The sequence below is a fragment of the Eucyclogobius newberryi genome, unplaced genomic scaffold, assembly GCF_026437365.1.
Source record: "Eucyclogobius newberryi isolate DKJ021-1_F unplaced genomic scaffold, fEucNew1.0.hap1 SCAF_8, whole genome shotgun sequence".
NCBI classification, from domain to species: domain Eukaryota; kingdom Metazoa; phylum Chordata; class Actinopteri; order Gobiiformes; family Gobiidae; genus Eucyclogobius; species Eucyclogobius newberryi.
In genome coordinates this window covers 18,924,048-18,939,254 of record NW_027316500.1, presented here as the reverse complement: position 1 = coordinate 18,939,254, position 15,207 = coordinate 18,924,048, and the positions used below count along the sequence as shown (strand labels likewise).

General features: G+C 38.5%; 1 protein-coding gene across 1 annotated transcript in view; it reads right to left on the bottom strand.

The window, feature by feature from the left end:
* Window positions 1-2,412: 2,412 nt before the first annotated feature.
* oprm1 (opioid receptor, mu 1) overlaps window positions 2,413-15,207 on the bottom strand; it is a 32,017-nt gene continuing 19,222 nt past the window's right edge. Inside the window, exons 2-6 of the mRNA XM_072437551.1 lie at window positions 6,989-7,338; window positions 4,549-4,724; window positions 3,831-4,009; window positions 3,328-3,508; window positions 2,413-2,929 (exon numbers count right to left, since the gene is read on the bottom strand). Coding sequence (XP_072293652.1) covers window positions 2,924-2,929; window positions 3,328-3,508; window positions 3,831-4,009; window positions 4,549-4,724; window positions 6,989-7,338 — 892 coding nt within the window. The 3' untranslated portion in view covers window positions 2,413-2,923. The remainder of the gene's footprint in view (window positions 2,930-3,327; window positions 3,509-3,830; window positions 4,010-4,548; window positions 4,725-6,988; window positions 7,339-15,207) is intronic.

Sequence of the window (15,207 nt, the reverse complement as noted above, 5' to 3'; positions counted from 1 at the left end):
GCGGCGTCTATTATGACTCTTGCTGCTGCACCGTTGCGGTTGAGCTCTAAACAGATTTGAAAACTTGCTTCAGTGAAAGTATGTTTTCCCTTCTCAAACGCAAATTTGCCAAATGCGTGCAGCTGATTCAGACAGGAATTTTGTAAATGTCCCAATAAAGTTAGAATATAGCAATCCAATGTGTATCTCACTCGTGTGGTAGTAAACTATAACTCAATGCTTTATCAACATTGCTTTGCAAAATTGTCCATCCAGAAATGAACCAGAATTAAACTAGGACTAGACTAGTACCAGCCAGGTCTGAGCCAGGACTAACCCAGGAGCAAAACAGGTCTTAGATATATTTGAACAAGGACCAAACATAGACCAAAGCAGGTCTAAACTAGTGCTAACACAGAATTAAAACAGAAACAAGATTTGTTTTTGTTTTTTAAATACCTGGACAATGGGTCCTGGGCCGGATTAAATCGTTTGGAGCCCTGGACTAGGGGCTCCTTCTCATGGCTGGACGTGAATGATGTCCTAAAAGGGTCTACTCAAGATTTCTTACTCACTTGTTCAAAGGGTAGGCAGGTCACTCCCAGCAATGCAATCCTGTAAATAATTTATTTTATCTGAACACTATGTCCCGCTCTTTACAGTGCTCTGGTGGCCGTAGCTAGTTATCACTTTAAGTAGGTAATTTCACACTATGTTGCCACGGTAATGGAGAAAAAAAGCAGCACAAACTGTATGTTTTAGAAAATGTCCTAAACCCTCTATAAAGTCATATAGAGAGGGTCCATTAAGGGAATAGTCTGGTAAATTGGTGGAACATTGTGTCAAGTTATTGCATAGAAAAACATTGCATCACTTTATGAACAATTTCTTCTGCAGTTTGTCTCAGCAATAAAGGGCTTGCATTTGGACAGGACATGGTTTTCTGTAGAATTGGTTTCCCAGAAGATGTGGCGGTTTTGTGGATCAATCTGGGAAATAAGTGAGAATATTTTAAAGTCTAATGTGAGAAACTGAAGTGGAGAGAACACATAATGTATTAAGTATTTTACAAACATGTAATAAAATAAAATGTCTATGTTCATGTCAGTTTAGCATAAAGAATCTACACTTTTAGTTCTTTCAAAACCATGTCAAATGAGCTGTCTTTTATCATTTATCATTGTTTAATGATTTTATTAACATGTCACGTTGGTTGCACATTCACTCACCCATTTAAGATTGGTAACACACGATAACATAAAGAAATGAATTATTCACTGCACCGAACATAATTACTTTTCATATGAATTACTCTTTTTACAGACTATTTCAATGGTGAAGTGAAGAGGGACGTATCCTGCAGGCGGTTTGTCCACTACATTATGTGAAGAACAACACACTGTTTTACTTTCAACAAAGTTATGTTTATTTATACTCACATTTACTTATCTTAGCTTTACAGATCTTAGTCAACAAGGCAATTGAACAAAGTTATAGAAGCACAACACCTGCTGCCCTAATTTAAAATCATGTGTAAAAAGCAACAGTGGTAGCCAAGTGCCGCTGATGAACATGTTTTAAATACAATCATGGTTCATGTTCACAGCTCTTTTATAAGATACAATATCCAGTGAAGTTACAGCAAAGGCAAATGACACAATAGCTAGGCTCGTATATATTATATCAAGCACTAAAGTGACGATTGCGCACACAATGATGACATACAAGGTGGCTGGGTTCAACTGCTACAAGAGCTGAGGTGACAGTCCGTTTGAACCGCTGCAGAGGCCCTGAGGACCTAAGAATATACTCGGGTACCACGTCACTTCACACACATGCATCAGGCAAACAGTCTAATCCAGCAACAAATACTCTTTAAAAACTGTAAATATCTCCTATACATTCAGGCGACAGATTTATGCCCTTTTAGAAGGAGAGTATCCTAAGTATTTACACAGGGCTGAAAGCAACAGCAAACAGTTAAAGGGTGGTAAAGCAAGCAACACTTTTACATAGTTATTGTTTTTTTTCTTCCTGATCACGTTGTGTTTTTATTTGACACTGAAGCCCCTTTGTGCTGTCACTGATCAGTGAATTAAAATACATCTGACAGAACATTATGATCATTTACATGTGAAGTAAAAAATACAGATACTTACTTTGTTATCAGTCATTTTTTTAGACCAGAAAATCACAGCTCAGTCTATAGTTTCTGTCAAAAGTGAAACTGTGGTGAATAGTAAACATCAATGCTTGTTCTGGTTGAACAATCAGCAAACTCCAAAGAATAATTGTCTCACTTGGGTGGAGAACTGTTGTTGGTTCTGGTCCAGATTGTACAACTTTAAATTAGACTTTAATTTAAATGTTTATGTTAAATCCTATACAATGAAAATGAAATGTAAGAAACCAATGAAAGCTCAAACAACATCTAAATCACATGTAAGTCCACAGATTTCACAGCACATGTACTTGTAGATTCATAAGAGGAACAAAACAAGATGTGCTCTGAAAACATTCGATAATCAATGGGCCTCTCTTTGTATGAGAATGGAAATTAAGTCGAGAGCTGGGAGTGGCGAAAGAAGCTCCAACGAGGGCCACTCAAGCCCTGCTGTGGGGGCGGATTTCATCAGTTCAAGGCAAGCCGCTACTCAGTGTGAGGGGAATCTGCCTGTTTGCATTTTAAATACTCTTCCCAGTATCAACAGAAATAGTGCACACTTCCTTTGCTGTTTGCTTGTTACACTTGTTTCTGTCCACCTTGCACTCTGGGTGTAAAGCCATGTCTTCTCTCAGCCATGCAGGAGTTGGTTCGATGGATCACCTAATGAGGTGTTCAGAGGCCGGTCGTGACCTGGGTGACCTCAGACTGGAGGTCATCGGGGGTCGCAGCCGCACCGCTACAGCAGCGAGTGTCCACTGACGACCCCTCCAAGGCTAGTCATACCTGCCGGAGAGAGAAGGGCACTCGTGTCAAGAAGAGTCCTTCACATACTAATGTCAATCTTCCTTTTATCACGCCGGTCTGGGCACATGGATTACAATTTTTGCTTATTTTTTTGTTTTTTATTATGAACGACCTTGATAAAAAAAAAAGACAGAGATCAACTTTTGCAAAGCTTTTTATATTTCTACATCATGGACAACTCCAAAAGTAGTTCATAATCCAAAATACGTGATATTTCCACTTCAGATTCAATTCAACTACCTTTTCTACACCTCTCTGGTATAACGGATTTTTTTTTTCAAATCCCAAAACTGGGACAGTCAAAAGTGAACTTGAATCCCTGATAGCTGGCGATGGTCCGTCTCATCATTTGAAACTGACATCTTATGATGTCATACCTGTTGATTGGACCGCTCCCCGGTGTTGGCGGTGTTGTGTTCGCGCTGGGGAATCTTGCGGCTGTTGGCTCCGGTTCTGGAGTTCTGCATGTCCAACACAGACTGACTGGGGGTGCAAAACTCACGGAAACACCTTTTGAAGTTCTCATCCAGGTATCCATAGAGCACTGGGTTCAAACTGCTGTGGATGACAAGGACAAGGACAAAGTTAACACAAAAAATGCATCAAAAGATTTACTGAAATTTTTTTGTTGTTTAACTAAAGCTGCCTTGACAACGGAATCCTTTTCATTTCCCACCACATTGTTAAATGCAGGTTTACTCAGAGAAAGAAAAGAACCCACTGTTATTGAAGCAAGCCTGTTATGGGTAAAAAAAAATTATTAAAAAGCGGATACCAAAACTCTGAAAGCCGAAACATTTGCCAAGGGTAAATATTTGAGCAGGTTTGAGAAGTCGTTGGTGGATCATTGATGAGCTCCTGCACATGTGTCTGCAGTTACCTGTTTGTGTAGCCCAGGGCGATGCAGAAGTGCCAGGTAATAGACTGCAGTGTGGAGTTGGGGATGGTCACTAGAGCAGTGATGATGACGAAGATGTGAATGGGCGTCCAGCACACAATGAAGACCGCCACCACAACCAGGACCATGCGGGTGATCCGACGCAAGTTTCTGTCTTTCTCCTAAAAAGGAAGACAAAATATTTTCTACAAACTGAAAACTGGAGGACTTTTTTGAGGCCACAGAAAAAAGGACACATTACTGAAGATGTTAAAAATGAGGATGGATAGGATCATAAAACGTAGGGAAGTGAGCCCAGATTGAAATGGCTGGTTCTGCACTTTTTTGTAAGAAAATGAAATGTGTTGGTAAAAGGATATAAGAGGCAGGAGGCAGAGTGGAAGGCTTTATTCAGATTTATGCAGAACATGACCCTAAATGCTAAAAGGAAACAACCAATCATTTATATTGTTTGTCAGGCAAAGTGGCATAATTGAATTGGAACACAGCCTTAAGCCAACTAGACGCTACACTTTGGGCTCAAATCACATTCCCTTAATTGCTTCTACCGCTGAGCCACAGTGTGTTTTGTTTTCCTTTTTTTAATGGAAATCATAGGCATAAAAACTGAATGACATTTTAAAATCCTTGTTATGCTAATTCTGATCCTCTCATCATTTATGCATCTGGTGTTGGTGGAAGACAAAGGCTTTTGGCTCACTTGAGACCCGGACAGCATGCGCACACTCTTCAGGCGCAGGATCATGAGGCCGTAGCACACAGTGATGATGAGGACGGGCATGATGAAGGCGAAGATGAAGACGCAAATCTTCATCAGGGTGTCCCAGTACCAGGACGGGTGAGGGAACTCCAGTGCACAGTCCACACTGTTCTTGGCTATAGGAAGAGATACAGTCATTAGAATTGAAAATGGATTTACAACTACATTTTTCAAGAGTTTCTGGTAATGTTTTAAGAAAAGGTTTTTTTATAAGAACTTAGGCAATTACTAGCATTTATAGTTATAAGTTATATAGCTTATTATAACTTATTTTTTTTTTTATAAAGCATTAACCAAAAGCCTTTGTGTTTTGATAAACCATTAGCCAAAACATGGAGTGTAAAGCATTACTAAGTTTTCAGGCGAACAATAAAAAAACACCTTGGGTTGAATGAGATCAACTTAAATTCATTGTTTTTCCCGTATATTTTCCCCGAGCTTAAACTGCTTTCCACAATTTCTACACAATTTTGAATTAATAGACTTTCCAATCCATACAATGACTACTTGTTTCACGGCTACGCAGTTTCAAAACTATCCATCTTGTTTACCCACAAGGCCATTGTTCAAGGCACACCGAGAAGAAGAGTATTTTTTGCAGATTTTTCCTCAAACGCTCCCTTCGCGCCTCTCTCCGAGCTCCACCGCTGTGATTTTGATCTGTAAACTCCCGTTGCTCTTCCTCAGTGAATGTAATATATCATGGCTCAGTAATTTCACTGCCAATTTTCTGTCTATAACTGTTGCAATTAAAACCCTCTTGAAGCGACGTGGCAACACGGCAGGAATCCACAGCACACAGACAAATGTATTAGGCACCAGCCAAGAACAAGCCACTTTTATAAAACAGTTACAGAGCTAAATTACACAGAGAGAGCAGTTTGTTAGTGCAAGGCCAGCGGGGGAACGTGGTTCACCTCACAAGAGATGTAAACATTTCTGCTTTGTTTTCATTTTCTTACAAATGACTCGTACAACAATTTTGAGTTAATTTGGATGTTTTAATCAGCATTTTTAGAAGTCAATTAACTTATTCTGTAGTTTCCTGGCAAAAGAGCATTGTGCCTCATTCTGTCCCTCTGTGAACCCCCCATGACCAGAGGCTCTCGTCTCCCTCTGTGAACCCCCCATGACCAGAGGCTCTCGTCTCCCTCTGTGAACCCCCCATGACCAGAGGCTCTCGTCTCCCTCTGTGAACCCCCCATGACCAGAGGCTCTCGTCTCCCTCTGTGAACCCCCCATGACCAGAGGCTCTCGTCTCCCTCTGTGAACCCCCCATGAGGCTCTCGTCTCCCTCTGTGAACCCCCCATGACCAGAGACTCTCGTCTCCCTCTGTGAACCCCCCATGAGGCTCTCGTCTCCCTCTGTGAACCCCCCATGACCAGAGGCTCTCGTCTCCTTCTGTGAACCCCCCATGACCAGAGGCTCTCGTCTCCTTCTGTGAACCCCCCATGACCAGAGGCTCTCGTCTCCCTCTGTGAACCCCCCATGACCAGAGGTTCTCTGACTTGAATCTTTAGTGCTCATGCATGTTTGGACCTTTTTCTCCTGGCTCCATGTGGGCTCGCATGTAAGAAACGTTTTGTTTTTAATTTGCAAAAAGCAACCATTAACATTTGAATTTAAGTTCAATTGCAATTACTTTTCCAGATATATATTGGTTGTGGTCACATTCTAGTACCTGCTCATGCCATAAATTCAGATGGAGGTTAAGGGCCCGTGTAACTCTGTGGGAAAGTCACCGTTTTTTTTGTTGAACCGTGTAATTATTTGTTTGGGAACATCTCCACAAACTTGTTGTATTAATCTCATGGCTTGAAGTCCTTTCAACTGACCATCATCATCATTTGTCAGTACATTTTGAAAACATTTGTTTTCTTTTTGTTGTCAATGAAGAAGTTGAACCTTGTTGCCAGCTTTTGTTTCATGTGAATAACTTAGGAATTCCAGAGATTTGAATCATAAACCAGGACAGTAAATTTGCAATGTGACGGTTAAACATCCATCCATTTTCTTCCGCTTATTCGGGGCCGGGCGCGGGGGCAGCAGTCTAAGCAGGGACTCCCAGACTTCCTACTCCCCAGACACTTCCTCCAACTCTTCCGGGGGACTGGCCGGTTAAACAGTGAATAACATCTGACCCCCAATTCAGTTTAAGCTATAGGGATTGTAGAACATGAACACAACCTATTCTGTTCTTACGTTAAGTCTACAAAGGGTTTAAGATGGGGTCAATAATTTGCAGTGGACAAAGATACTTGACAAATGCACTTTGTCCAAATAAACCAACATTTTCTGGTATGAATGAATACATCCACTACCATTTGCAGTAAGTACAATAAACCACATTTTATTTAGGTTAATTTAATGTGTACTTACACGTGGGAAGAGTCCTGGCCTTGAACATAACAGGCAAACCGATAGCAGAAGAGAGAATCCAGTTGCATATGTTGACAATTTTGGCATTTCGGGGTGTCCTGAAGTCCAGTGCTTTGACCGGGTGGCACACAGCGACGTAGCGGTCAATGCTCATGGTGGTGAGGGTAAAGATGGAGGTAAACATGTTGTAGTAATCGATGGAGATGACCATCTTACACACGATGTCTCCAAACGGCCACGTGCCCATCAGATAGTTCACGCTCTGGAACGGCAACGTGCTGGTGACCAAGGCGTCAGCAAGAGCCAGGTTAAAGATGTAGATGTTGGTGGCTGTTTTCATTTTGGTGTATCTATAAAAACACAAAACACAGAATGCTATTGTACTGTACACACAGAAAAGACAGCAAAATGAGCCGATGGGTGATATTCCAATCCTCAATGCAGTATAATTTCATGCTCAATATTTTGCCTCTAAAATAGTTTACCACTGTGAGCTAGAAAGAACAGAATCAGCCTGCCAAGGGACTGAATTCAGAAATGAGCCATGTCGGCTATGATCTTATTTCCATGTATAGTGTTCGTTAATATGTTGTTCCTTTATAAATAAATAAAATACAAATACTAATTGTAATAGTTATTCATTGTATTTACTTTCAGAGCACTCAAATACTGAAGATTTAATTTGAATTAAATAAAAAAAACATGCCCTAAAAATGTTAAATTAATGAAATGGATGATATCAGCCTCACCAAGCTCGCCCTCCGAGACAACCGCTGCTAAATAAATGGAATTGAATTCAAACCAACGATCAAGGACTGGACTGACATAGTAATAGACATAAGACAAATGTTCTTAATTTGAAATTGGAGAAAGTTTGTAGACTTTGGACTAAGTAGGACTGCGATTTTGTTTTCTATTGGTGTTTAGTTTAAGTATTCTTGTATTCTTATTTTCATTTTCGCTCTCTGGTTGTTTGGTTCTGTAGTGTTCTATGTTCTATGGTTATTCTTTAAAAAATAATAATACTAATAAGACAGTCATAGTGTTTGTGTGCATGAATACCAGATAGCTATAGTACTAAAAACATTTATTAACAATGCAGGATAATGGGTGCACTGGAGCCTCTGGGGGAATTATCTGCTGTTGCCGTAGCAGCGAATGAGTCAGAAAGCCTAAAGTGGCTCATTTCAGAGAGGACAAGAGCTCTCAAGCCTCAACACTCTTATGAAAGCACCGGTTATCCCTGCACACCTTTATATCTAATTAGATATGAGCAAATCAGAATGGTTTAGAGAAATCTCACAGTAGTGAGACAAGTCACAGGACTGAATAACTGAAATATCTTTCTAGACACACATTTCACCAAACCACCACTGGACGAGCATTGATAAGGTTTTATCACAAAGCTTTTTCTGATTTAGATACTTTCAGCAAACTAGGCTAACTTCATTAAATTAAACAAAACCCCTGTTTTTTGTTTTTTTGGTCACATACTAACAAAACATGTAAGCCAAAATGAACCTTATTGGCAGTTATAACATGAAGAGATGGGTTGTATCAAGAATGAAGCACAACTAATCATTTCACTAATCATTACTCAATGTGAATTCTGAGATAAGGTCAGGGCTTTGAAACAGCTCTCCTGAGTGTCATTATACGATAAAGAGAAAATCAAAGCCACTAATGAAGCTCCAGTCTAAATCCACGACAGGAACACAAACACTTATTCAGCACGCCTCACTCAACTCGGCTGATTTATTCTGTTTCATACTGTTTACTCCAATACTATATATCCTGTAATCCCTCTAATAAATCTAGATGATGTGTTTCGTTTTCACATTTTGCCCTGTGCGACTGTTATTTGCTCATTTGTTTGGTTGCGTTCATAACAGAATGCGATGACATACTTTCAGTTGGAGCTGCATAACTCTATGGGCAATTAACAGTTTTTCAGAGGAATATCCATAATAAACCATAATAAACCTTATTATGGTTTGTTAGTAATTGCCTCTAAACATTCAAAGCCATTCAATTGACAACAATCACGCCTTTGGGGTTTAATAATGGTAATTATTTTTAAGCTATTGTGAAAAGTGTAATTTCACAAGTTTACTTGTGATGAGTATTTTGAACTTTGTGTACTGTGTTTGATGTGGCTTTAAGGTAATTACAGAGCTATAAACCAGGCCAAACCATCTGCACTTTGAACGTTAAAGGCAAATTCTACCATAGAATTCTGACTTGCCCTCGATTTTAGAATGAACGTTTACACACCTATTGTGTGTTTTGATCTTTTGTGTTGCACTCCGATTGGATTTAAGTACCTCGCAGGGCCTCCTTAAAATTTCTTTTTCATCCATTTTATGACATGAGCTCCTACTGACATATTCCATGCAAGATTTAAAAAAATTGGGTCTTTTTTAATTATTAACCCATTTTCTTAGCATGGATAAAGTTGTACTCTTGTAAAGCGTAAAAAATGTAAAATATGATGTATTTCCTATGTAAAGGATGAAAAGTGATTCTAGTTTGTGCAGGTATACCGGCCAGACTACCAAAAATAACGTAGAGGAGGTTTTTTGATCATCTTTTAGTTTTGGTGTTATTTCTATAAGAGCAAAACTCACATTCTTCCATTTTTTAAACTTTAAAATAAAAAAAGAGACAAATGTGTAGCAGGTTTGTTGATCATAAAAAGTGGGTTCATGTTCATTGTTACCCTTTGAAACATTTCACAGTTTCTACAGATATTACTGGACCCAGACTATTATTAGTAATATTTTACCAAAAGTGGACAAAATCATTCTTCCACTTGAAGCCATTGATTCTAGGAATACAAAATGTGTGTATTTATAAACACCAGGTACAAATATCATTCTATTATTAGAAAAGACAAAAGGACAGCAGGAAAAGTGGTTCCAGGAAGGCCTGAGGATTAAAGAGCTCTTTTCTTTGATGTGATTTTTGACTGCATATTTTTAGTTTTTAGTTTTATTCTGCAGTTCTTTAAACTCGGAAATGTCTCCATTGTTGGACAAATAAAGGTTCTCTTACTATGCAAATTCCACCTTCACGCTACCAATACCTAACAGATCTCCCCTCCTCGTCTTTCACAGTTACACAGAGCTGCACCGACCTTCACTTTCCATCATTACATCTCCCACAGCAACATCTCAACATGCATGACCACGTTTCCTTCTCCAAATGTGGCACCAGGCCTTCTCTTTCAAATTCATCTGTTTCCTCAAGTCTTTCCTGGAAGATTTGTAGGAAATGATATATGTACCATGAAAATTAGAGTTCCCATTGTACTCCCTATCAAATCTATCAGCTTGTAGTGGGCGAAATGCCAAAAATAATGTTCTTGGAGACAGATTATGGTTTCAATTTCATCCCAATTCATATTATTTGTATCTTCAAATGCTTTGAGGAGATAACTAAAGCCGTCACATTGGTTCAATCCAGCTGTCACTCACTCCTTACAGAGGCTGATCAATAGTGTGTGAGGAAAAGTGTTCAAAAAATTCAAAATATTGACCATTTTGACAGAACAGCATATTGTCATGGGAATGGGATCACGATTACATTTTCATCACCTTATTGCCCAGCCCCAGAACAAAGCTCTGACAAAAATCCATTAGCTGAGGAGAAATGTGAGATAATTTCCTGCCCATGCCATGTACCACTTCAAACCTCAAACACTCTCTTTGGTGAAGTTATGTAATTAATCCATTTACCTCCAATATGACAGAGACTCATGATGTTCTCCACTCTTCAATCTAACAAACCCAGGGCTGCCATGTGCCTCTGTGCACAAAGGTAATTTGCTCATATTTTGTTGCAGCACTCTTCTCAATAGCCTGGAATCCGCTTAACAACCAGAGATGACAGTAAGTTCATTAAATTCTGATTAACAGCTTAGTACATGTTTGTTATTGGGGCCTTTATTTGTGTGGGGACCATTAAGACCGCTGGAGACTGCACTGTTCAAATCTGTCACTCGCTGTCAAGTGCTGGGTAATTTCCAGCAGCTCTTTTTATTGACTTTGTGGTCAGCGATAGCTCCTACCTCTCCTCATTCCTCTGTGGCCTCAGTATGGGGGCCATAGTGTGCATTTATCATAATCAGAATATAATAGACAGCTCGTCTGTAGAAAGATAAGGTTCTATTTGACATTTTTGAATAACATTCTGTTATGCACATATTCTTGTTCCACCTGGGTCACTTTTGTACACATTTTATAGAGTTTTGTCAAATTTTAAGAATTTTAAGATGAGTTTTCATGTTAAAAACTAATCAGAGCGACACTCACCTGGCATGAGGGTGCTTTTAAAGCTTGTGTAGATTATGCCCTAAATCTATTAAATCTGGACATCTGATTGTGAGGAATATCCTGTACAATGTTTACTGACATTGATGTATACAAAAAGTTATTTTGTTACTTTTGTACTACTTTTATTTATTGCATTACTTTTATTACAAGTACAAATGTTGCACTTGTAATGTCTTTGGAATGTATCCTCTCTTCTAAAGCAAACTGCCTGCTCGTTTAGATTATTGTAGTTTCTTTTATGCAGTTAGTCATAAACCTCTGAGACGTCTTCAAATTGTACAGAGCTCAGCAGAACGACTGTTGACTAATAAACATGAGCACCATATGTTCAGATCAGAAGCGTTCTCTAGCAAGGCCTCAAAGCCCTGGAATTCTCTACTCGAGGAGCTAAGAACTAATGACTCTGATGCACTTTCTGTATTTAGAGGGACATTTGTACAGTAGCACAGTTATCGTTCTGTATTGCATTACAGTGCTTTTATCTGTGTTGCAATTTCATAACATGCTTAACCTTGCTGTGCTTTTATTAGTGCCTTTATATTTAAATGGAGTGCGACGTGTCAACACTATCGCTAATGTTTTTTCAGCTAAAACGTTCTGCAAAACCTTGAGGCAGGCTTTTTTAATTAGCTTTAATTATCTAACAAAAACATTTATGTTCTGTTTTGGTTCTTTTGCTTTCTCAAGACCTCATCTGAACTGAACAAAACAAGAGAGGTTCTTTGAAAAACACTATTACTAATAATGATGATGATATAAGATAAGATAATCCTTTATTGTCCCACATGGGGAAATTCATTAAGTAAAGAAGTAGAAGTAATGTTATTACTATAAAGTACTACACCAATACTACAATAGCCTGCCCTATCTCATACTACTTCTAGTATGACAGCAGTATCATACGGACTCTTTTAGGCTCTTTTTCAGGGGCTACATTCATATATTACATTGACATCAACAGTTACTATCACAGCAATCACACAACGTGTGACTTTTGGAAGTTGAAAACACAACAATGGAGCTATGATGAAGATTATTATGATTATTTGTATCTATTTTTTGTCAAATTAGGACCCTTGTTAGGACCCTTGTTTAATGATCCTAAATCAGAACAAACTCAAAAAAAATGTTTCTAAATGTTTCTAAAACATTTTGCAAACGCAAAGCAGAATAAAACATGTTACAACTTAGTTAAGTGCTTACATAGAGAAAGTTCCCTAGTGTAAATAAAATACATGTTGAGCCCAAAAAAATATATTGTATCTGTTATAATTCTATTTCTAGGTCTATGTAACAGAAGCCGGTCTCAGGAGGTAAAATGATAAACTTCACCCAAAGTGTCGACTAGGGAAAACTAAGCAAGATTATATTTGTTGTCTCATGCCCTTTAACGCCATTTCTATTATCACTACAACAAGAATGGCATGAAACCATTTGAGCCTAAAAGTCTTTTTGTCCAGAACTTAAATTGTTCTACTTGTTGTGATGCCCACAAAATACAAACAAACTGATTAAGAGACTGAAGTGAGCACCCAGTAGGGCCCTACAGACTAATTCCTTGCAAGGCTAAAAACATCACGTTTGATAGATGCCACGTGATGAAGACATGGGAGTTGAAAAACATTGACTGACTCAACTTGCATGTTAGCCACAAGCTCCAGGAGTGCAGCTTGTTGAAAATGGTCCCCAGCGTGAGCCCATTCAGCAGTGTGTGTGCATTGATGTCGGCCAATCAGACCATAACTATGTGTGTTTATGTGCTCACCGAGGGCGCGGGGGAGTGCTAAGGGGCAAAGTCACGTGACAGGCGGGACAACCACATCACTATCGTTACATGGGATCGGAAAACTACAAAAGAAAAGCAGTCGTTGTTTGTGGACTAAATTCTGTACTGCAATCGTTTACTCAATCGTATTTGGATTGATTCATGCATGTTTGAGGCTCCAGTGCTCAGAAACTATCCCCTATCCCCTATCCCCGCCCACATCATTGTACTTAGTTGTGATTGTTAGAAAAATTCAAATGTTGAGTTGTATGCTTTAAAAATTAAAATAAAAAAAAAGGTAAATGACTGCTGCTTGTCACTGTCACTGTGTCACTATGTCACTGTGAAGAGGCGGGGCTTATCAGTTTGGCAGGAAGTCAATGGACCTGTTTCTATTATTTAGACATTTTAGATCAATATTGCCGTTTACAATGAACAAAATGTAAGCTGATGATCTAGTTGTGTCATCTTTTCAATTAGCTTTATGTGAACATACTATTCATATTTTTATGAGGCTGACAGTTAAACATCGCCATCTGTTGAATATACATAAATAAACCTTTTCAATTGTTTGGTTTTAGGATTTGGTCTGTTCCATCTGGAGCCATGTCTGAAGAGTAAAACTACAATTTGAAAGCTGACACACATCACAGCTGGTTTTCATCTTAGCTCAGTGTATTTATTTGGATTAAGATATTTATTACCAAATTTTAACAAATGGCCACAGGCTCATTGTGCGTGCTGTGTGTTAGTGGTGAGGTAAACCATACTGCAGGTGTGTGTGTGTGTGTGTGTGTGTTCTCTGGCCTCACACACCATCACCATCATGAAGTTCTGTTTGTTTAGCTTATTTAGTTCTTATTATCTTATTAGTGCATATGACTCAAGTTCTCATGTTTTTCTAATTACTTCATAGTCCCTTAGGTAAATATCGAGTTTTTATATCAGTCAAGCATTAATTTTGTGAAGAAAAAATAAATGAATAATAAAAGTTGTAAATTATCTAAGTCAACAATAAGCGTAAAAACACTTTTCTGACAGTTCAAACAATCTTTTAACAAAATACAGCTGTTATCAGGTATTATTACTTTAATATATATGGATTCTTACCTTTGTTTACAGTATCGTTGCTAGGTAAAAGTTGTGGCATATCTCTACCTATATCACATCTGCTGCTCATGTCCAACCAGCGAGTTACATTATAAACATCACTCCAACAAAAATAGGAACAAATAGGCAACATTTTGAGTATTATCATGTTCACTATGTTTAAGTGTAACTTCAGCCTGCGAGGAAACTGCCGTTGTGACTTTTGTCATAACAAAAATAAATGGAATGGGACTGAAAGTGAAATGGTTTGTTTAATCTTATGCATTTTAAGTAACATTTAATGAGCAGCAACATATGAGAGGCATCACTACTGTTGCTGTCCACAGTGCTGATTCTAGGGCTGTCAAAGTATTGATACATAGATATTAATTTGAACAGGTATTGATAATGACACTTGGGTCTTGGTCATCACAACAATAAAACCATTTGGAAACAACTACAGAAACGACCATTATTCTGTGTTAAAATGACATTGTATCATAGTGGTATTGAAATTGATGACTTGAATTGATTTTACTAACACAACACTAACTGATTCATCGCAGTATGAGGGAATCAGGAGCATTGTTGGATTGCTTCTTTTAAATGTATAAGTAATGTCAGTGCACCCATAAATTACTATTGACTTTTCTGTTCTTCAAACACAGGAATGGCCCGGAGCAGGATTTGAATAGACACGTTTCTGCTGAAGACTTATAAGTATATGCAGCATTATTGAGAGCTAGATGAATGAATTTATAATGAAGCTCAACCCAGCTTTGTTTCTGCAAATGGCAACTTGAGATAGTTTTTCTTGTCCAAGATTCGTTTCATTCTCCACCACTACAATTTCCACTTCAGTGCCCATTTCATCATCTCTCTCCATCCACTCAGCCTTCACTCAAACAGGTCCTTGGACTACGGCCTTTATATTCTTCTTAATCACCACTTCAACCTGAGCTCCAGATTCTTTCAAATTTAATGGCCAAGTGAATTTTGGCATCAGTTCTGTTCACTTAATGGGTTTAGAA